We start from the raw sequence: 24,831 nt of genomic DNA, 5'->3' as shown, positions 1-24,831 counted from the left end.
TATAGGGATATTCAGGGTCGGACTGTGGGGTGCAGGGCCCACCGGGGCTCCTGCCCCATGGGCCCTGCTGGTGCCCCCGCCAGCCGCATCCCCTAACCTGGCCCCCCCTGCAGGGTCCCCCACCCAATGTCCTCACCTGAGCACACAGAGGAGTTCCATGACCAAAATAAAACACAAGGTTTAAGGCCTTGTGCTTCTATACAGGTCATGGAACTCCAAAGTGACTTCTAATGTCCTCATATTTTACAACAAGGGGTATATTATTTATAATAATACATAAGTTTCAGTGAGTAATGTGTCAAAAATAACATAACTAAGCCCCGATTGTAACCGGTGACCAGATATTCATCGCTCTTGTGTATTACATATGTGTATTATATATATATATATATATATATATATATATATATATAAGGTGCTTGAGAGAGGGTCAGCACTCACAGGACTTATACAAACAAATTATTTTATTAAAGAGGAGACTAACGTTTCGGCTAGCACTCTAGCCTTTGTCAAAGTGGTGAATACAACAAACACAGTGTCTAAAAAGCACAAAGTGGCGGGAAAAAGTGGAGATGGCGTCATCAAACGTCGCCAGAGACAGAATACCAGAGATAAATCAATAAAAAACTGAAAACATGCAATGAAACAAAAAACAAAAAAGAAATAATCAGTACAAGCAAGTAATCAAAAGGTCTAAGCAGCAGCTTAAACAGAAACAAAAGTATCAAAATTAACACGCTACTGTAGCTAGCTGTCAGGGATGAGCCGAGAAAGTAACAAGTTTGTATCAACACAGTTCTGTTTCACATGAGCCCCATGAGTTGAAATAGACCCACATGGTATTCTGTCTCTGGCGACATTGATGACGTCATCTCCACTTTTTCCCACCACTTTGTGCTTTTTAGACACTGTGTTTGTTGTATTCACCACTTTGAAAAAGGCTAGAGTGCTAGCCGAAACGTTAGTCTCCTCTTTAATAAAATAATTTGTTTGTATAAGTCCTGTGAGTGCTGACCCTCTCTCAAGCACCTTCAACATTATTTGGACCTGCACCCAGGCAACAGAAACTTATCTATACGCTGAGTGCCGGCATTTACTTGGAAGTTTATATATATATATATATATATATATATATAGATAGATCTTTATTTTATGAAAAAACTGACGTTTCGGCTGTGGCTACAGCCTTTCTCAAAGTCAGTTTTTTCATAAAATAAAGATCTTTTTTTGCTGTACTTAAGTCCTGTGAGTGCGGATTCCTCGCCAAAAGATACATACCTAGACAATATTTCAGTACTGCACCCAGGTGGATGAATGCTTCTATATTGTGAGTGCCGACATTCTTGACTTTTGGCTTTTATATATACAGTATATATATATATATGTAATTTTAATACACAGCCACGTACTTACAGCTTCATATGTGTACAAAAACATTACAGAAGGCGTGCTTCACGTGCAAATCAAAACATTAGGGAAATGGGTTGTTTATACTTTTCAGGCCAGTTCCATTACTATTGTCTGTGATCCAGTACTAACTTAGTATTATTTTTTCTGTCAGCACACAGGCAAAGCAAACCACTGCTTTACCTAGGCAAATATTGTGATTAATGTATGGTTTTCCACTTTACAGAAAGGTAAGGCATATCCTGGATGATATGCTTTTTGACAAAACATATGTTGCAAGTAAATACAACTGTGTCAACCATTCAGTTTCATTGATATGGAAAGATGAAAAGAATTATATTTGAAATCTAAAAAAAGGGGTGGATATTAGGCTGGTTTTAATAAGCAGCAACTACATTTTTACCTGTTGCCCTTTTGTTTAAAGTGCTGATAAAACAACTGAAAATAACAGATAGTTTTCTCCTAGAAAGGAGGAAATTGTACATATTTGCCTTATAAGTTGCAAGAACATAAATAGTAACATCATAAGCTCACATTCGTGTGAATAACATGTTGACTGCGCTGATTTGTAATCTACCCAGAGTGATTTCCGATTACCTGAACTGTAACAGTTTCCTTCTTGTATCACACCTATACCATCCTGGAACATGGCAATACTGCAAAAAGTAAAACTGTTTTTATTAGAAACTACTAATTTTGAATTATCTTATCTAAATAGTTATTTTACCCAATATAGTTGTTTAGTAACTGATCTGTGAGTTCCTTAACCTAACCTTTTTTTTCCAACTGCAGGCAAGACATTGTTGCTGTGAGTTGCTGACAGATATTACCTGCCACGACTGGCTGAATCCATCATGAGTTGTTTGCAGTAGAAGACAGGGTGCTTTGTGGAGGATGCACATTTATATCTCAAATGCCATAGGTAAGAATAATGAAAAGGAACTAATGACAGTCCATTAATGACATTCATCATTAAGATAAAGTGGTAAACTCTAATTTTCCCCCTTTAGAAATTTAATTTGTTTTTCCAGTGTTGTATGTATGTATGTATGTATGTATATATAACTTTATTTATATAGTGGTATTCGTATATTAAGCTGTACATTTTTACAATACAATAATGGTACAAACAGAGAACGCAAACATTTCAATAAATAAATATACAGAGTTACAAAGATTGAGATACAGGCAGGGGCATAACTAAAGGAAGCAGGGGGGCAAGATGTATAAAGGGCCTCATGAAACCCTAACTATTAATGAGTAATTTCAATGTATATATTGGTAAAACATGTTAACTTCTGGATATTTCGGGGGCACTAAATTTAATTTGCTGGGGCCTAGTTACATCTAGTTACACCACTGGACACAGGAGGAAGGAGGTCACTGTCCTGCACAGCATACCATCTAAGTTCAAAGTATTTTCAATCAAGAAAGTCTTCTACAGATATGGGGTCTAACAGGATTGTACAGTACAGTACAATGGCACTTTATACCATTTTACTGTTGTCTAAAGCCACCCCTGTATTTGTTTGAGCAAGCACAACGGTTTTGGGCCAGGAATTAATTTATGCATCAGTTTACATATCATTCAGACACAAACATTTTTAACTTTTTAACAGTCCATTCCATATTTGTACAATGGCCCTAGCACTTAAGATGCTGAGCCAGAGAATCCTAAAGCTGAGAAAAACAAACAACCTTCCCAAATGATTTGTAACCCTTTAACTGCCAACTACGGTACCTGTGTATTGCCTGGGAATGCACTTTTCCATGAATTTGAATGGAACTTGGAAATGTAGACTCTACATTGCTGCCACTTAAAGGATTAAAATACTAGGGCCAAATCCCTAATCATCTGCAAGGAAAGTTTGCAAGCAAAGATATCACTCTGATAGTGAGCCTGGATTAACAGCCTTGAGCCCTAGTGTATTTGTCTGTTGGTTGGTAGGGATATTAATTTAGATAAAGCCAGTGGTTTAGGCTGTCCCAAGGAGCAATTTAGTAGCCTGTGATAGATCCCTGCTACCACTGGTGACTTAACGCTCCGAAATGCCTTTGCACGGTTTCCACTGGCAACAAAGGCAATCCCCTGTGGACAGGCCTATGCATTGATTGGTTTTCCAAAGTTGCGAGGTTCCCTCCTGCCGAAAACTTTGTACAACTCTGGGAAACCAAAGCAATGTGTAGGCCTTTCCACCATCAATTGCCTTTGTTGGCAGAGGAAAAGGGATTTCAGAGCAATTAGTCACCCAAGGTAGCAGAGATCTATCACGGGCGACTAAATCGCTCCGTGGGACATTAGCCTTAGAAAGCAAGAATAGAATTAATCAAGAATCAAATCACCAGTAATGAGGGAATTATTTTCTTTTAATTCATTAGGTTGATTTGCTGTTAATATGAATGATCTACAGTGGCTTCCCTCTAAAACAAGCATATTCCCCTCTCTAGATTGGTGTCTGAGTTATTGCCACACCTAAATTGTGCTAAGGTTTTGCTGCCCCTTAGTGGTAAAGTTTACTATCAACACCACCACCACAAACAAATGAATACAAAGAACCTACAGTAGAACTCTAATTTTAAGTACCCTGATCTTACGTTTACCTGGAATTGATTTTGTTGTTTGTTTGTTATTTTTTGCATACCCATACAGACAAGCTGCATATATCATAATTCTCTCACATTCTAGAATCTTTTATCATACAAAATTATGCATAGTCCTGTACCAGATTTTGCTCTACAAATGAATAGTTTGCCAGTCTCATAATACAAAACTTGTCAAATGTGCATCATTAATATCATGTTATGAAGCAGTTGGTTCACGTGATGAGTTTCTTTTTTCTGTTTATTCTCCCAGGAATCATCCCTTTTTCTGCATTATGAAGTCATTGTACCCCTGGATTATGCCAAACAAAGGCAAGATGCCAGTTTAACCAAAATTACCAACAATCTGTTGCTACAGATGTAGTTGTAATTAGACACTTAGAAGGGTCTTTATCATTATCAAACGATTAGAAACATTCTACCATAGTAAATGGCCTAAGGGGTAGGTACAGTGAGTGAAAAGATACAGTTTTATTTGTTTGAGTCAAAAGTTGCCCATGGACATAAAGGACAGTTAGAACCATGAATGTAAATAGACTGAAGGGGCAAGCCCCTTGAAATTAGTATTTAGTTAGATGTGATGTACTCTTTAAATATTAATTAAATTTTTTAAGTTTGTTTTTTTATGAATTATTTATTTATTTTCAGCCATAATCATTTTAAATATTAGATTTCTCATAATAGTACAATACTGCAAAGCTTGCAAGCATCTTGCAACATCTTATCTTCCATAGGCTAATACAAGGGTCCCCAACCTTTCTTACTTCTGAGCCACAGTCAAATGTAAAAAGACTTGGGCAGCAACACAAGCATCATAAAAGTATATGGAGGTGTCAAATAAGGGCTAAGATTAGCTACTGGGTAGCCTCTATGCACACTATCAGCTTACAGGAGGCTTTATTTGGTAGTAAATCTCATTTTTATTAAACCAAAACTTGCCACCAAGTCAGGAATTCAAAAATAACTTCCTGGTTTGGGGACACTAGGAGCAACATCCAAGGGGTTGGTGAGCAACATGTTGCTCACAAGCCATTGGTTGGGGATCACTGGGCTAATAGGTACAAAGACAAAACATCATAATTAAGTATACAGGCATCCGCCCATATGATGCCAAACATACATAAGACTGCCAAATTATTAAGAAGGAAGATCCCCCAAAATTAAAACAGTGCCTATAAACTTTCATGATCAGGAGCATGATGCTCATTGTGGCACCATGAGCTCAGTTTGGCCAAGGATTTCAGGTTAGCAACTGGAGTCATGAATACACTTACATATACTTATGTATCTCCTCTTCAATATTGTTCTTCTCAGATATTTAAGAATATGTTTGGTCACAATAGATCAAAAACATTTTAAGATAGAATGGGTTAAATGACTGAAATGATAATACAACTTATTACTGCATACTTCAAGAAGGGGAAACTGTACGTCAGTAGATATGCTTATGTGCCTTCAGCAAACACATATTTAAATTCTCTTTATCCGGAGCAAACTTCCCTGTCAGGAGTTTTACAGGTATCTTCTGAAACACATATCCAATCACCCAGAACAGAGAGTTTTTAATTGTGCAAAAAAAAAAAAAATTTGAAACATTGGATTAATAAAGATTTTTTGCTCTTTTTTTAAAGTCCCTGTGTGTGCGGCATATATATTATATACTTGTAGCAGCAAATGATCAGGATCAATATTTATATTGAAAATGTACCCAAGACAGAAAGATATCATTGTAAACCTTTCATCTTTGTCTGGATACTGATGATGGCAGAGCTGGGCCAAGTAGTATTTTCTCCTCAGTACCTGTATCCAACCTTACCCCCCTTTGGCCAACTAGCCACTTAGCCGTTGCAGACAATGATGCTTATAGTCTACTGGATAATATTGGGCTGGGGAAGTGTTAGTGCACATTATTATCATTACTAACTTTATTATTATTTATAAAGCACTGGCATATTTTACTGAGCTGAGCTGTACAATACAAGGGTGTATACAGGGCTGCCATCAGGAATTATTGGACCCCACACTACCTAGATAGCAGGACCCTGCCCCCGGGCACCAATTATCACCTGGGCCCCACCAACAAGACTTGTTCTCTAATGAAAAAACGTTATCTCGCACATGCAAAACCACACCCTTTTCCGCCCTAGCCATGTCGCATTTGTTGAACCCATACCCACAATCCACACAAACCCCACCAGCCCTCCTGCAAGACTGACCACCTTCATGACCCACGGATTGCACTTTTACACCTCTTGGGGCCCACTCTTCCCTAACTTCAATGACCCCTGTGCCCTGGGTGTATACCACACATACAGATTGCATGCAAATATTGACTGATACAAGAGGTAAAGCTTTCTTTCAAGTTCATCTACCAGGTGTATACACCAAACATACAGATTCTATACAAATATTAACTAATACAAGGGGCAAAGAGTTTGAAGGGAGATATATTTTCCTAGGTTCATGTCCTACTTTTTTATGTATAGCAGTCTTGAGGTGGTTAATTCCTCTGGCTTATCTCACCTAGGGAATAATTAGCAGGTTAGATCTGCTAGCAACCTAGGGTCTTTAGAGAACCAGAGACCCAAAATGAAGAGTGCTGCTAGTTTACAAAAGTGAAAAGGACTCTGAAAGAAACTATTTTGGTCTAGAAAAGGTATAGTGACCCTGTGAATCCCAGTAGGTTTCTTGTCCCAGTAAGGGACTCCTGTAGTAGTTAGTAAGCTGGAGACCAGAGTAGCAAGGGGTTTTGTTTGTAATTCTTTGGGGGGTTTTTTGTTACATTTGACATTTTAGTTTTAATGAATTGTCACTAATCCTGCTCAAACCATCCAAAAGTTGGTATCTAAATCTTGTTAACAATACATTGCCCCCGATTAAGCTTACATTTTTGGTTAGAGGTACCCCAAAATGATTCAAGAACATATAGACTGGATGGTGGGAGGCTGAATTGAGAGTCAAAGGATAATAAAACAACTTTATTTCACGAATAAGAGCTAAACCTCACTAATGTTATGTAGGTTATGGCTGTGAGCAGGTCCGCCATCAAGAGGGTAGAGGGGGTGCTGCAGTTAGGGGTCCCAAGAGACCTAAAGTAGAAGAAGGGCTAAATCACTGGGGGGGGGTTTCCAAATGTTAGGCACCCCCCAGTGATTGTAATCACTTAATGCAGGTGAGCGATCCTCTTCCTGCCTTTTCCTTTTGACAAGATCCCAAGGCCCGCACATGCACAGATGAGTGAAAAGCCAGTTTTTTGTTTAAGTTTGGCTTTTTACTCCACTGTGCATACGTGAAGACTAAAGAAGGAAGATGATCATTTCATTGCATAAACCAAGGCAAGTGGAGTTTTTTTCACTAACAGGAGCACCGGCCAGAGATTTCAGGTAAGCGATAAAAATCACTGGGGGGGTGCCTAAAATTTTTGCACCCTCAGTGATTGTAAATTCCCTTCTCCTTTAAAGGAACAGTTCCATGTAAAAATGAAACAGGGTAAAACAGACTGCACAAACTAAAAAATATTTCTAATATAGTTAGGCAAAAATGTAATCTATAAAGTCTGGAGTAAGAAGACATCTAACATAACAGCCAGAACACCACTTCCTGCTTTCAGCTCTCTAACCTCGTAGTTAGTCAGTGACTTTGGGGGGCCACATGGGATGTAACTGTTTAGTTGGTTTGTGAGCACGCAGGTCAGATTCAAAAGCAAACTAACTGAACAGTTATGTCCCTTATGACCCCCCTCTAGTCACTGATTGGTTACTGACTGCTAACAGCTTAGAAAGCTATATGGAAAACATTTTTTTATTTTTTGCAGTCTATCTATTTTACTCAGTTTAATTTTTATACTGAACTGTTACTTTAAAGGAGAACTAAAGCTTAACTAAAAAAAGTTAAAAAAAATGTTGTACATTATGTTTTGGCCTCCTGTACCAGCCCAAGGCAACCACAGCCCTTTAGCAGGCAAGATCTGTGCCTATAAGCTCCCCATCTTCTTTTCTGCTGATTCCTTGCATATGCTCTGTGCTGCTGTCAGTTACTGAGCTTAGGGACCCACTCACAATATACTGTATATGTATGTATAACTTTATTTATAAAGCGCCACAAGGGTCCGTAGCGCTGTACAATCTTACAAAATTACACACAGGGGGACAAGTGTTATAATAAATAAAAACAATAAATATATATAAATACACAGGGAATAAGTGCCATGTGGTATGAGTCACAGTAGGAAGGAGGTCCTGCCTGTAGAGCTTACAATCTGAGTGGTTGGGTAACATACAGGCACAAATTGGAAGGTAAGAGTGAATATATAGAGAATATGTCACAATATAAAGCTGATTAGTAAATAGTACAGATTATTACTGCATGACGGCTCTGAAACCAGTGTGATTAGCTGCAGAATTTAATAATAAGCCCTGTAGCATTATTACAGACTAACCTCATTTGCTGCTTGATAATTTGCAGTGCTTAGCCTTTCAATAGCTGCTCATAGCACACTGAGAATGTGAGTGTCAGAGACACTTCTAACAGATTGCAGTATGGTGACCACCTGTGACAACTTTGAAGTACTGGATCATTACTTTTATAAAGATGCTGAACATGACTAGTTCAGTATATAAAATATGGTATTACTAGCAATATTTTTTTTTAGTGTTTAGTTCTCTTACAAGAGAGTTGTCAGGTTTTGCTTTGGGTTTTAGCATAAAGGGAGTGCCTGGGATGGATCAGTGGTTTGGCTCTATTTCTATTAACAATGTATGGCTTGAAAACAAACATGAACCTTGATGTGTTTAATGTTTCTTATATTAAATTAGTAAAAAGGTTTCTTGATAAAAAAAAAAGTGTAAAGTGATACATGTAGTGGCGTAACTAGTATTGGGGCCGCAGGGGCCCACTAAGGATCCATGACAAATACAGACACATTGTGGGCCAGCCATAATCCCTATTCTGCCCCACTGCAGCTTGCAATCCCATTCCAGATGTCCTAATGTCCACAATGCCTGTTTCAGACCCTGACCCTTCAACACAGTGGTTCTCAACCGGTGGGTCTGGACCCCTTTGGGGGTCGAACGACCCTTTCACAGGGTTCGCCTAAGACCATCTGAAAACACATATTTCCGATAGTCTTAGGAATAATTTTATGGTTGGGGGTCACCACAACATGAGGAACTGTATTAAAGGGTTGCGGCATTAGGAAGGTTGAGAACCACTGCTTTAACATTTAGTACTAGTATGTGGGGAGGGTGGAAAGTAAATGTTGGTAAGAGTTACCACCTGGCTGGTAAAAAAAGATGCATCATGCCAATGTTATAGGGAACAAAGATTCAGATATAAAAAGGCCAGTGTTTTTCTCCAGAAAAGGTGGCAACATTTTACTAACAGAGAGCTCAATGTTACTTCACTGGAACATGGAACCAGGGAGTAAGAGAGACTAGCACATGGGGTGGGGTAAAGGTGGGAGAAAAGGCACATTAGTTGAATGGTGCAGTAAAGGGTTGGCTAGCACACCTGTGGGTTTAAAAGGAAGAGAATGGCATTTGCACAGAATTACATGTGGGAAAAGACAAATAAATAAGCAAGAAAGGGAAAGATAAGCAGGAGAAGAGACAACATTACACACTAAATAGGAGAAACAAGAACACAATGGCGGAAAAGAGGAGCATAATTCCGTATCACATTTTCAGCTTTATTGGGTCAGCCACAGTGTGGTACTGGCCCACCAGGATAACTCCCGGTGGGCCCAGGTGTCAGTGGGCTCTCCTGCTCCTGACCATTTGGCCTGTTTCATGTTCATTCCCTATTTCTGAATTGGAACAAACAGGTGAAATAGATGAAAAAATAGATCCTAGCATGTAAATAAAAGAGACTAGGAGAATAAAGAGGTTGAGTGAGGAAAGGAGGAAAAATACTTTGGAGAGTGGGCCCATGGCCTAAGGTTTTCTGGTGGGCCCCTGGGGTCCCATTCCGACACTGGTCAGCCATATAGTCCACAAAAGTTTGGTTGGCAAATCAGGCAAAATCTACATGCTATAAACAGCTTTACTTGCCATTTGTGATATTATATGAAAATTGCTAAATGCTCTCTAGGCAGCCCTTCCGCAAAATAACTGCATTATAAGAACTGTTTAACCTCGGAGGGGACGTGTAGGCTCACTGTCACGTGGTGTAGAAGCCATCCCTGCCCTGTTACCACGTGACTTTCCGCTCTGACTAAACATGGCGGCGCCCATGGAGCTAGTGCTTAGCGCTGACGCTACAGGACAAGTTGCAAACTGCACGGTTTGGGAGCCGGTAACGGGCTCTGTGCTTCTGACTTATAGAGGGGGAAATACATCGAACCGGGGATTGGCGGTACTCGGTGGTCAGTACTTGCTGGGCGCACAGCTCGGCAAAAACTATATCAATGTGTGGGAGCTGCAGAGACGGGTAAGGTACCGGGCCGCGCTTTGGCTGGATGTTAGTAATGTTTGCGTTCTACCTTTGTTACTGATTATGGGGGGGCTGTAGTTTTATAACAGTTCCCGCTTGCTTTACATCAGGCATTTTGTATCCCTATATGATTCTCAGAGAATAATCCTGACAGGACTGGCCATTTTCTTTTTAAATCAATGAAGTAAATGTGCGAGGCTACTCAGATTTTAGATCGGCCAAGTTTTGTGCTTTCAGAAATGTCAAGATTACAATACTATGCTTCTTGTGACTCTCCACTCCAACTGTGACTGAACTGGTGTCACTCTCAGCCAATATTAACTGTATGTGCTGAAAATGCAGTTGTTGAAAATGAACTGTGTGCATTGCTTAGACACAGGCTAGCCAAAAATACTAGTGATTAGTTTAGTGTGGGTTTCCATGGTCTCTCAGCAATGTGACATTTCTTATTATAACAGATAAAAGCAATTAAGACAAGGTGTATGGCTGGTTCTAAAGCAAAGTGCATCCCACAACTTAATATGGGTTTCTTGAGAAAAAAGGATAAGAAATGCTGCACTAATGGAATTGTGCACTGACTTTTCAGATTTATCCACTTCACTGGATTCATTGAGAAAAGAGGGATGCCGGGTTGGTGGAACTTTTGCAGTAAAGGACTAAAATCTGATTCAGTTAAATTTTGTGACATATTAAATAGCCAGGAAAATTGAAAACTGACATTTGGCTAGTGGTGGGAACTAGGTATATCACCAGGCTCAAGTTTTTTACTCGCAGAAGAGCATTTACAGCCTCTGGTGACAGAAATGCCATAGGATCGGGTTATAGGATGCCCGAGATTGTTATAGCTTCTAGTATAGAGTACCGGTATCCTCGTTTTTTTTTTTGTTTTGTTTTTTTTTTAGGATAATTGGGGACCCTTTGGTGTCTAGCATGAAGTTAGTCTTAAGCTGGCCATACACGTGGCGATCGGACGATGTTTCGTGCAACCATCAGATCCGCCTCACACAGTCAGGGCTGAAACAATAGGATTTCTACCTCCTTCTGCCGATTCAGCCCTGACGGCAGATTTTGGTCAGGCGTCTTCTATGGCGCCCGATCAAAATTTTCTAAGCTGGCCGATCGGCGAGTCGTCCGATATCAGCAGCTTCCTGAGATATCGGTCGACTCGCCAACATGCCATAAACGCACCGAATATCGTATGAAACGAGGTTTCGTACGATAGTATCGGTGCGTGTATGGCCAGCTTAAAGGTGGCCATATACATTACAATAATGATCTTTCGCAGGAAGGCTCGTTCATCCTCTCCACTAATGTTAAGAGCTGAATCATCAGATATGCAGGTAGAAACAATATAATTCTACCCTTATCTGACAATTTAACATTAACTTACTGCCACCACCCTGGCTGATCGACAATATGACTGAAATCCAAGAGTTTTGCGAATAACTTTTTCCTTGTCTACCCACCATACACACACTGAATATTATACGAAACCTTGTTTTATATGATAATATCAGTGAATTTACGGGCACCTTAAGATGAACCTAGTGTGTCACTTAATTGTTTTATTTTGTTTTCCTTCAGATATTTATTTGAGAACTGATCTAGGATACTTTTTAAGTTTCTGTGACTGAAACATAACCAGTCTTTTGGGGCACACCATCATTGTTTTACCTGTTTCTATATGTTTAGGACCAGTTGCAGCAGAAGATTGTATGTCCAGGGCCTGTGAACTGCTTGGCTACCTCTCCGAATGGACTTTACCTAGTGTCTGGCATTGCTGAAAGTATTTACCTTTGGGAGGTGAGGCAATCTTCAAATTGTGGGATTTGCATCATGTCATAGAAAAGATAAATGGATATATTCTTCATAGCTTTCTCTTTTTTTTTTTTTATACATTATTTTATTTACATGAATAATCCAAGGTATTCTGCACATGTTCTACAAGCTTTAAACCTTTAGACGTTCTTTAGTTGCATATGTATGTTTACTTAAACTTAATAATATTAAGTTAATACAATATTAATGCGAGTTAATACAATATTATTATTAATAATAATTAAGATAATACCAGTATGCCGATATAAGTTTATATTGCTCATATTTCAATTTGCCTATTTTTCTGTTAGGTTTGCACTGGACGCCTCCTTGCTATACTAAACAATCACTACCAAGATGTCACCTGCTTGACTTTCACAGATGACAGCAGTCATATCATATCTGGAGCCAAGGACAGCTTGGTTCTGGTGTGGAGTCTTTACAGGTAGCCAAACTTCTTTCTTATAAGATTATGTCCTTTCAATAGTGTGTAAGTTAAGTGCCAAATAAGGGAAACGAAGATGCAGGCTCTTTAATGCCAGACTTTCAACATTTTTAACGGGCTCAGTGTCATGTCAGATGAAGGCAAAGTTGCCCAATATTTTGGTTGTCACAAAAAAAAAGCAAAGAACAGCTATGCTCTGTCTCCCATGTCTTGTATTAGGTATCTAAGGCATACAAAGGTGAAAATAATAACTCATAATAGGGTACTGCACCTTCAGGAGAGAACATACTTTCAACGCGCTTGCGAGGGGACATGATTACTCTGTACAAGTACATTAGAGGGGATTATAGGCAGTTGGGGGATGTTCTTTTTTCCCATAAAAACAATCAACGCACCAGAGGTCACCCCTTTTAGATTAGAGGAAAGGAGTTTCCATTTGAAGCAGCGTAGGTGGTTTTTCACGGTGAGGGCAGTGAGGTTATGGAATGCCCTTCCTAGTGAGGTGGTAATGGCAGATTCTGTTAATGCCTTTAAGAGGGGCCTGGATGAGTTCTTGATCAATCAGAATATCCAAGGCTATTGTGATACTAATATCTACAGTTAGTACTAGTGGTTGTATTTATAGTTTATGTATGTGAGTGTATAGATTGGTAGGTGTGGGTTAGGTGTGCTGGGTTTACTTGGATGGGTTGAACTTGATGGACACAGGTCTTTTTTCAACCCTATGTAACTATGTAACTATGTAACATCTTAAGAGATAAAGGCAGGCACCTAGGGGCTGATTTACTAAATTTTTTTTTTTTTTTTATCATTGTTGTATTTATAAAATGCTGTTATCAGTCATATGAAAAATTTGAATTTACATTTTGAAAATCACATTATTTTTAAAACTCTTGGAAAACAATAAAGTGTTTAAGTTTCACCTGAAACTGGGTGCAATAGAAAACAATAATGGGATTAACTTCCCCTTGAAAATGTGTGACATAGAAAAGAAATGAAGTGATTAACTTCCCCTTGAAAATGTGTCAAGGACAGGCTGTCATGGGCTATACTGAGCCTCTATAGGACTCAATGGTACTTGACAGATCAAACCTGCCAAATTGTTTTTGCCCAAAAAAAGTTTACTAAACGTTAATAAATCACAAATTATAGGAATTTATCTTATTTTTTTAGCAAGAATTTCCAAAAAAAAAAATAGGAAAAATTGTGTACTGGTGAAAACCCATTCATAAATCGCAAAAATATCTACACATAAATAACACTACACAATTTTCTCAAAATAGCTTAGTAAATGTGCCCCTTAGTCTGCTCTACACATTATAAAACATGAATCTTTCAGTGGTTCACTGAATTTAAGCGTTTATCTCAGTGCTGGCAGTCCTGGGAACAATTTATTATTATTATTTATATAGTGCCATCATTTCATGCTCACTTTACAGAGTGAAGGGATACAAATACAAAACAATACGGTTAACATATACAGAAAAACATTTCCACAAATTATTCTCAATTATTCTTATCCTAAAGTGGATATTGTTAGGAGACAGTAGGGGGAGGGTCCGATCTTGATTCCATTTGAAAGAATGTTTTTTGAATTCTGTGGAATCAGCTTTGACTGCAGCTAGTTGTCTAAATCAACTTTGATCGTTTTTAGGTGTAATGGCAAATGATTACTGGCAGCAATAACCAGTAATAAGCAGCAGTAAAAGATCATACATCTGCTATGTACCATAACTGAGCCATGACAGGAGAAAGTAAAAGATAATGTTGTCAATATTGCTTTTTTCAGCGCAATAATTATAGTATAGCTCAGCTCCGATTGAACATTATGCTATATACATTAATACCATTAACCTAGATTGTATGTAAAAAATGCAGTTTGAAATACCAGACTGGAGAGCTACTGGACAAAAAGCTAAATAGTAATTCGTCCTATTAGTTAGTGTGAACCACTCATTTAGGCTACAGCCACACAGGCTGAGAATCTGCTCTGATCTGTAGAATGGTGTCTGCACCCAGGCCCACACAGCGCCTCTGCAGATCGTTGTGGAGTTGCGGTTTATCAGCCTCAGTTTATACGTAGGCTAAGAAACCCCCCCATGTGGTAGTAGCCTTGATAAAGAAGCCGAAGTATTCTCTGCACTCTATTAGTTAAATGCTGGCTTACAGACCGGCAGTACTAAAAACTGGTACATCTCTATGCCTTGAGCATCAGGGGTTTCCAAATTGGCAGTACCTGCAAAGTAACAACTTACAACTTTTGTTTAGGCTGGGAAACCCACAGCAGTTAGTTCTGTAAGACCCCTCAAGACATTGGGCTCATTTGTTAACTCTGGGCAATAACTCAAATATACCAGTCACCAATTAGATGTCTTTTAGCAAACTTCCTGTAGAAGAGTGAAAGCAAATTTTTTGTTTTTATAAGATACTGCCCAGATGCAAAATTATCCAGTGTTGATAACTGTACCCCACTGTTGTATTTATGTTGAGATTTCTCTTTCAAATGATACTTGTGGTGTTAGCATTTAATTCATTATTTAGAAGGAGCAGTGTATAGCATTTTATTAGTGTCATTCCATATAAAAATCATAATTTATAAATAGCATCTGAGTGGAAGTGCCACAAGGAATGAATGCATCATGCAGTCTGGAAATTGCAGCTTGTCAAACAGTGGTCTTTTCTGTTGTGATAGTGCATAGCTTAGTTATTCCTTAGCAGTTTTGCAACTGAGTGTGTTCTTTTAGTGTTTTGCAGGTGGAAACTTCCCGAGGGCCTGAACCTCGTTATGTATGGTCCCGTCACAGCTTACCAATCACAGATGTACAGTGTGGTATTGGGGGTCCACAGGCCCGAGTAGTCACATCTTCTCTAGATCAGACAGTAAAGGTTAGTGACGTTTGTGTTGTGCAGTACACATTTTCAACATCTAGGTGGCATAAGTCTCATTAAAAATCAACCTTCCAATTACTATGGCTAAATAGTTCGAAATCAATTGATACTACAGATATGAGATCCCTCATCTGGAAACATGGTATCCAGAAAACTCCAGATTACAGGAAGACATGAAGTCCATTTTAAAGGGGAAGGAAAGGCAAAGTCACTTGGGGGTGCCAAAATGTTAAGCACCCCCAAGTGACTTTAACCGCTTACCTTGTACCCCGGGCTGGTGCCCCTGTTAGGAGAAAATAGCACCAGCCCGGGGCACCTGGAGCGCAGCGCTTCCTCCTTCCGCTTTCCACTTCCTAAACTGCCGGTGGCCGGGCATGCACAGTAGAGCGAAAAAGCCGACTTAAATGTTTAAGTTCGGCTTTTCACTCTACTGCGCATGCGCGCGCAGCGAAGCCGGAAGGAGGAAGCGCCGGCAGCTACCCCGGGCTGGTGCTGTTTTCTCCTGACAGCGGCACCAGCCCGGGGTAAAAGGTAGGCGGTTAAAGTCACTTGGGGGTGCCTAACATTTTGGCACCCCCAAGTGACTTTACCTTTCTTTTTCCTTTAAGTAAATAATTCAAATTTTAACTAGGAGAGGACAGAAGAGGCACAGCTTCTGAAGCCGTCCATTGTGAAATTTAAACTGTTTCTTTGTTTGGGCCCCACATACCCTGGCAACCTTATGTTTTCCATCTTTCTAAAAGAGAATTTGGCAGCCTTTATTTAGTGGAAGCAAGCTAGTCTATTTTAAATTAGTGATTAACATACAGAGGCACTGAATGCCATGTGGCACACTACCCAGTGATTTTCCGGATTTGGATGTCTGCATTAGAATGTTGCCTATTGACTATAGGAATCTTCAAACTGCTTTCAGGGTTTGCCAGGTAGTAATACGTTTGAAAGGAATGCTGATAATATTTTGTACATTTTTCATTGTGACCTAGGACCTGACATTCTGGGGGTGGCCACAGTCATTCCATAATGACTTTAGAGTACCAGAAGTCAGAATGTGGCTAATGGAAAATTGGTGAATACACCAGCTTAGAAAATTACCTGTGTGCCATTAACCTTAGGCAAGACAGAACAGGTATGGGACCTGTTATCCGGAATGCTTCAGACTTGGGGGTTTCCGGATAAGGGTTCTTTCCGTAATCTGGATCTCCATACCTTAATTCTGCTAGAAAATCATATAAACATTACATCAACCCAATAGGATTGTTTTGACGCCAATAATGATTATTTATATCAGGTATCCCCAACCTTTTATATCCGTGAGCCACATTTAAATGGAAAAAGTTTGGGGGAACAACACAAGCATGGGAAAAGTTTCTGGGGGTGCAAATAAGAGATATAACTGGCTATTTGGTAGTCCCTCTGTGGAGCCTATAGAGGGCTCTATAGAATGTCTACTTTGTGGCACTGGAAGCAACATCCAAGGGGTTGGTGAGTAACATGTTGCTCATGAACCACTGGCTGGGGATCACTGATTTATATGATAGGATCGATTTATTTTATTTTTACAGAGGAAAAGGATTTTTTTTTTTTAAATTTGAGTTATTTGATTACGATGGACTCTTAAGGGGGATGGCCTTCCAGATAACAGATCCCATACCTGAATTTTCATGCAGCTGTAGCCATGAATATTCTGTGATTTGAAAAAAAAAGTGCCATCCCCAGAGTACCACGTCCTGGGGAGAAGTCACTGTAGAATTTCTAAATCCCTTTTGTTTTAATTTTGTAAAATCTTGTGTGTATCTATCAGCAAATATAGTGACAACATATTAGCAGTCTACAGATATGAAGCACTGTTTGATTTTCTCTCTTTCTTGTAGCTATGGGAGATTTGTTCAGGTGACCTCCTTCTCTCTGTCCTTTTTGATGTTCGGATCATGTCGGTGGCATTTGATCCTGCTGAATATCATTTGTTCTGTGGGGGTAGTGATGGAGTTATATACCAAGTTGACCTCTACGCTACGGTTTGTTTCCATAATGGCTTTTTAGAAATACACCTATAATACACATAATCACTGACAATTAACAAGCCTTGTCTTACAGCCAGAGCAGAGAGAAAGGCCATTCCATCCTGAACAGGAGATGGTGTTTAAAGGACACAGGTAGGAAGAAAAATTATTGGGGAACAACCTTAGTCTATATTAGTTTAAGATTCCTGGCACTGAAATATGTAAATTTGTGGAAATTATATATTCTAATGCTATTTTTTCAAAATAACATAGATTTATTGGAATATCAACTGGGGAATGTTACAGGCTTCCCAGCAGTATTTGTTTTTAATTTTTACATTTTATTTTTTTGTCAGTCAGGAGCCTCAGAGTGGTGAAACATTGCATAATAATATTATTAGTATATAGGTTTCACCCTGTCAGTGATATGAAGTAGCAAATTTTAGCATGGCGTAGGATGTTTGTTACGGCATTCCATAATATATGTCTGTTTTTTAGGAACCAGGTTACGTGCTTGTCAGTGTCTCTGGATGGAAGCATGCTGATCTCTGGCTCTCATGATGAAACTGTCTGTGTCTGGGACATTCACAGCAAGCAGTGTTTACGAACTGTTGCCCATAGAGGTGTGTTTTTTTGTTTTTTTTATTACTGCAACACTAATTTTTAGTAGGAATTAATTTTTGTAATCTGTACAGAACCTTTACATGATACTGACCAGATTTTAGAAGGTAAATGACAAGCAAAGTTGATTTCATCTTCATTTAACAAAGCATAATTAGCAAACACAGAAATTATTTTGTGTGTCACCCCCCCCCCTCACAAATTGTGCATTATTGCAATAAATTGGTTAGGTTCTTTTTTTTTTATTAATATTGGCTCACTGCTATCCGTTTTATATACAATTATCAATCCAATGCTTTAGAGCACATAGAAACTTTGCCCTTGTAAATTTTCCCACAAGGGCACCACTGAAGCCTAGCCTTCTGATACTAGCTTCAAAGCGACAGGCATCTGGAATTCTGGAGTCTCTGTGGTTGGCATAGTGCAATCTCATCCTTTCTGTAATAATAAAACAGTACCTTTTACTTGATCCTAACAAAGATATAATTAATCCTTATTAACGGCAATACATTAATGTTGAAATTATTTTTTAGTAGACTTAAGGTATGGTGATCCAAATTACAGAAAGATCCCTTATGCAAAATAATCCTGAATTCTGAATAATAGATTGCATATCTGTACTTTGTCACATTTCAGCTCCTATCACTTGCACTAAATGTTTTTATGACATACCTTCTTTTTCTGTTCTAGGACCTGTGACAAATGTATTTATAATACCTGCTCCAGGTAACATATTGCGAGCAGAGAGTAAGCCAAGCTTCCCTCTACCACACTTCAGCAAACATCTGCAGGGAGCTGAGGGCTGTGAGGGTCCAGAGAGCGGAGGAGTAATCCTGCGGCTTGGGAAGCAGCAGGTCAGTATTGCAACTGGAAGAGAGTATTGATACAGCTTAGTCATTCCTTTCTGTGTGAATGTGTCTTTTTTTTCTTAACATGTATTTAAAATTCTAGGGATCTAGGGAGAATACATACCTGCAGAGAGCAGAGCAGTTGCAGTCCCTCCTTGGTGAAAGTGAGGGCAAGGTACGTACACTTTGATTAGGTCCTGTTCTGAGGGGTGCAGTTTTAAATAAAATGAATTTGTTGTTGCTTGTATTTTCAGCATCCCTCTAAACCATTCTACTTCTTTTCTTTCCACGTGCTTTCTTTCCAGAACCTGTCAGGACTAGTGGAACAGCTTCGGTCTAGAACGTCCGAGCTAGAAGAAGAACTTAATGTGGTACGGAAAATCAACAAGGATCTCTTTGACTTTTCAGCCAGGATTATCACTAAGCAATAAAATGTTTGCTTACACATATATTTACATTTTATATAGTTAGCAATTGCAACATATAAAATGGCAGAATGAAATGCATGCACAAGAATATTCTGTGCCTTGCGGTTTCAAAGTTTTGCTTTATACTTTCTGTGCTGTGTACCTGTGATGACAATAAATGAATGACTATTTATTATTCTTCCCCACACATGTATCATACATAAACGAAGTTTATCTTCTTAATAATCAACCTTAGGCATTACATGGTATTTACAGGTGATACTGATTTTCCTAGTCATATCTTATTTTTTCCATTGCCATTTCTGTTATTTAGGGTAATGGCACACAGCATGTTTTGGTATGATAATTATCCTGACCATGCCAGTGTGATTGCAGGTTGGGGTATTATATCTTATTTATGTCTTATTAAGCCACAGAACCTCTGTAATATCATTTACAATAGGTCATAACTAAGCTATGTATATGCACAGGAGAACTGTTCTGGCACAGGGGCATATAGTACCACATGTTTTGTATTTAGTACTTTTTTTATTGGTTAATAAAATAATCGCTTTGTACATTTTTACTCTGTTTTCAGCTTTTATACTTTAAGTTGTAGAGTGGGTGGAGTGTGGTTTTCTAACATGGAAGATTTTCTTCCATGGTACATCATACATGAGCACTTTTTATAAGGAGTTTTATGTCCATTTAAGGTGTACTGCATTCAAAATTGCTGTTAACAAGGCCTCTATTTGTGATGTTCTTTATTCTATTTCAAATTAGCACGGATACATCTTAAAGCATTTAATTTCATCACACTCGAGTTCAATTTTTTAAATGTCATTACATGCACCCCCCCACCTCTCTAATGTCCTCTCTAATGGACAAATATATACAAATTGAGAGCACCTTCATTGAGTGGAAAAATTGCTTACAAACGCTCACATCTATGTGTCCTTATTGTGTTTCTTGCAACTGTCATGTCTACTGCAGGACACTAATTAGTTACATGTTTCAGGATATTTGCATCAACAACCCTGATGTGTACTACAATGACTACACACCAAGAAAACTTTAAGGCTCTTGTTTTTATGTTTGTTATATCTCGATTTCTATTCTAGGCCAATGCTGTCCAACTTAATATATGTAGTGGGTCAATTATTTCTTAATCAATGCATACACTGTATTCTCCTTTTGATAGTAGAAGTCATACATCAGCATTATAGGGAAAACTCCTTAAAAGTGTCTTCATAGGCTTCCTTCAATACATTTCTGGGGGTGTAAAGAATTTGCTTGCAAAAACTTATTGCTAGCTGTATGTTTATGGAACTGTTTAGACCAGTGCTGTCCAACTGGCGGCCCGCGGGCCGCATGCGGCCCTCGAACCCCCTCTGTGTGGCCCCCCACCTGTCTGGCTGCTTTGATGGCTTAATTTTGTGTTAGCTTTAAATGGTATCACTACTGAGATTAACTGGCATCTGCATGGTTATCACCTCAGATTCAGGCTGTAATCTCTCTGTATTGTTTAAATATGTAATCCCCTGTGTTGTTCACACCTTTTAATCTCTGCATTGTTCATCCCCTGCAGTGTTCACACCTCAGGCTCAGGCTATAATCACCCACATTGTTCACCTCTTCACACCTCAGACATTGTATGTACTGCCTGGCCTATGCTGCCTGTGTATAGGCAGCATAGGGCAGGGAGGGTATGGCACCCACAGGCAGCATAGGACAGGCAGAGTATGGCACACACAGGCAGCATAGGACAGGCAGAGTGCTGCCTGTGTGTGCCATACTCTGCCTACCCTATGCTGCCTGTGGGAGGTGAACCTGCCAGGGGTTTGTTCTGGGAGTTTGTTAGCAGTTGGAAATAGCCATTAAATGGACCCTAAGGTGTGTAATTATATGCTGGGAGTTGCTGTGCTATCCACAGGGGAGGAGGAGGCATATGGATTTAAGGGTGTGTCTTAATATAACATAATATACTGTAATTCTTTAACATATGAATGATGGTTGATATCCCTGCAGCGACCATTGTGATAAAATGGGTGTGGTTTGAAGTGGGTGTGGTTTAAAATGGGGGAGTGGCCAAAACTTGCTTCCATTAGCGGCCCTCCACCATGTATGCGAGAGAAATTCCGGCCCTCGGCACCACAGAAGTTGGACAGCACTGGTTTAGACTGTTAAAATCTACATGTTCTGTTGTTGAAAGAGCCAGCTTTTAACCTTTCTTGTAAAAGTTGGGATTACTGGGAGCATGATTATCCAAAGTTGCCATATATTGTGCGCAATACAAAATGTAAAATGTCTTAACAAATTGGTTGAAACCATGTATCAGGTTGACTCCAATAGGAATGTAATCAACTTCTGGATACCTAGATTAAGTATACATATATAAAGTGCTTTCAAATCAGTACTTATACAGAAAACATCAGTTTTCAAGATGCGATTAATCTACCAAATGCGAATCCAATCTCAAAGAAGGTATCCAAATCTCAAGAGTTGCAGTATAATGCCACATCTGTTAGGGTACAAATCGGATAAATCAATGAACCCTCTTTCTGAGACCATAGACCTGGGAAGGCTTACTGAGTGTTATGTACATCTTTGGCAAAGCAGAAACCTTTTAGGAGGTCCAACAAGTATCCTCAGTAACCTCATCGTCAATTTAACTCCATTCTAAAAGCACAATAAATTGTAGTATATATTGTGTTTTTATATTGTGCCAATGGAGGAACCTTCAAAGGTTATTTCTTGTTTTTGTGAACACATTTTTGAAATCAGTTTAGTTTATATATTGACCTTCTCAACAAATGCATCTCTCTGTAAATTTTCAATCATGTTTCATTAGTCCCCTGTACATGTTTGTTAAATGACTCTTTACTAGGATCATTCCAAAGATCCATAAGAATTTTTAAGATCTTGAAATCATATTTTGGCTAATAATTAGAAAGTCTGGTTGATATGGTCTTCTTGCTGTTGTTGATCTATCTGATACAGCAACCTTCGAGCCTGTTTAAAATCACTCACAAAGGCTGTGATTGTAAGAGATATTTTTGATGCTGTTAGAGATAAAGAGGATAGATTAACTATATGTATGCTCTGGATTACTACGTATAGTATTGTCCTAATGCCTACTAATCTTTAGGCATTAAGAGGAGCACCATTGGAGTCTCCTCACAGATGTGTTGGTAAAACTAGATAGAAAAGAAACCTTGTTGTTCTGCTATGGAAAGCAAACTTTCTTTGTTTGCTCTAGAGGTGAGTTTAGTGTTTTTCCCTTGTCAGCAAAGTGAATGTGTGGAGTCTGATCTACTCCTCATACCATCGGATAAGACAGACTCCTCAATAGAACTGTGACAAGAACTGTGTAGTGTTGTGTCCTCTTTTTTGCCACTTTTCCTTGTGATCTGATTTCCAAGGTGTTTCCTTAAAATATATTACCATTTCATTTATATTTTTCCATATCCGTCTGTGGCATTATCCTCTTTGTTAAAATCCTCTAAGTTTGTATATCTTATATTGTCTGCATTTAATTTATATTGATTTTAAACTTTCTAGTTTGTTTACATTTCGCTATTTTCGACAACCTAAACTTAAAACAACATTTACTCAGGGTCTCCTCCCACTCTATTAAAATCCTCTTTAATATTTAAGTCACACCATTCACATTCTGAGCCTCTTTTGAAGAACATTTTAGCCAGTTAAGATCATGTTGAAACAATCCATGTTAACAAACATTGTGGTTTTTGATCACAGTTTTGGGATTCATGTGTTTTTCATTGGAAGTAACTGGTGCCTATGTACTGCTATTTCAGATTAGAAAATGACAAGCTGCTGGGACATGACAGCTCTTAGCTTTCATTTTAATGGAAAAAAAACTAATTATGAAGGTTACTGAATATAGAGACAAATTCCATATATGTGTGTTGTTGATAAAATTGGTATAACTTTGCTTTTGAACAGTCAAAAAAAGTTCATTCTGTCAGTGGTTCATCTCGCCCTTTAAATTCATTTCCACAGTTAATGAAAGCTTCTGTTTTGAAGGAATTTCAGAGAATGATGGGCAGAGAACAATTTTTCTGTTTTAGAGCAGTCCAAATAAATGGGTAAAATGACCCAGTGGCCATATAATACTGACAGGACCAGCAGGGAGCCACAATAGTGTCTTTGGTGCCACTGAGCTTAGTATTTGGAGCAGAGATCACAGATTACCTTGTTCATTCTTTGGACTTCACATTTATTATTATTATCATCATATATAAAAGCGCCAAAATATTCCACAGCATGGTAAAATAAATGGGTCTATACACTAAACATACAGAACTAGAAAGGGAAGTTTGAGAACAAACTTCATGTTGGGTTGAAAAACATGATGTCACTGAATGGGCTCTGCCCACTTTCTCTGACTTTGGACCACAGTTATATAGTAAAAACCACTGTGCAAAGTTTGGGGACCCTGGTTTTAATAGTGTCTGAATGGCAGCAACTTAAATTTCCCCACTTTAAGTCAACGAGTGACATCTGAGTGACTAACTCAGACCCTAGGATTAATAGTTACAGAACGGCAGCATTTTAAATTTAAACCAATAAAATTCAATGGATGAAATCTGATTGGCTGTTAGTGGCCCAACCCACTTTTCCTATTTTTGAACTGCAGTCCCCCCAGTGACCAACTTTGCAAATTTTGGGGATTCAGGCATAAAAATTGTGAGACTGACAGCATTTTACACTTCACCATTGAAAGTAAATAGGTGAAATGTTATTGGCTGTTGGTGGCTCCGCCCACTTTTTTCTTTTTTTGAACGGCAAATACCCAGTAACTAACTCTGGAAACTAAATATAACAACCCTGGAATTAAATATAAACCAATTAAATCTAATGGGTGGAAATGGATTTGCTGTTGGTGGCTCCTCCCACTTGTTCTAACCCTGAATATGTAGTCATTCAGTGACTGACTCCACCCACTTTTTAAAACCTAAAAATGCAGTCCTCTAGTGACCCTGGTGTTAATACTGTATGAATGGCAGCAGGGGTAATTTCCCCATTGAAAATCGATAGTTAAAATCTGATTGGCTGTTGGTGGCTCCACCCACTTTTTCTAACTCTGACCCACAGTTACCTGGTGACTAGCTCTGCAAAGTTTGGAGACCTTAGTATTAATATTTAAAGAATGGTAGCAGTTTAAATTGAAACATATGAAGTGTATAGGTGAAATCTGATTGGTTGTTGTTGGCCCCGCCCACTTTTCTAAACTTGGAACATAGTCACCCAGTGACAAACTGTGCAAAGTTTGGGGACCCTGACATTAAACGTGAGAATGGCAGCAGTTAAAATTTCCCCACTGAAAACAATGAAGAAATAGG

At 38.8% G+C, this 24,831-nt stretch overlaps 1 protein-coding gene across 1 annotated transcript; it reads left to right on the top strand.

Annotated features, from left to right (window-relative positions):
- Window positions 1-10,162: 10,162 nt before the first annotated feature.
- Window positions 10,163-20,051, top strand: wdr18 (WD repeat domain 18). Its single transcript, NM_001037264.1, is given in 10 exon segments — window positions 10,163-10,434; window positions 12,130-12,240; window positions 12,567-12,700; window positions 15,445-15,586; window positions 17,461-17,604; window positions 17,684-17,742; window positions 18,088-18,212; window positions 18,901-19,064; window positions 19,162-19,233; window positions 19,364-20,051. Coding segments are annotated over 10 exon segments (1,287 nt in total). The 5' UTR covers window positions 10,163-10,224; the 3' UTR covers window positions 19,490-20,051.
- The last annotated feature ends 4,780 nt before the right edge of the window (window positions 20,052-24,831 follow it).

Source organism: Xenopus tropicalis, chromosome 1 (assembly GCF_000004195.4).
Source record: "Xenopus tropicalis strain Nigerian chromosome 1, UCB_Xtro_10.0, whole genome shotgun sequence".
Taxonomy (NCBI): domain Eukaryota; kingdom Metazoa; phylum Chordata; class Amphibia; order Anura; family Pipidae; genus Xenopus; species Xenopus tropicalis.
This window is presented reverse-complemented; position numbering and strand designations above follow the sequence as displayed.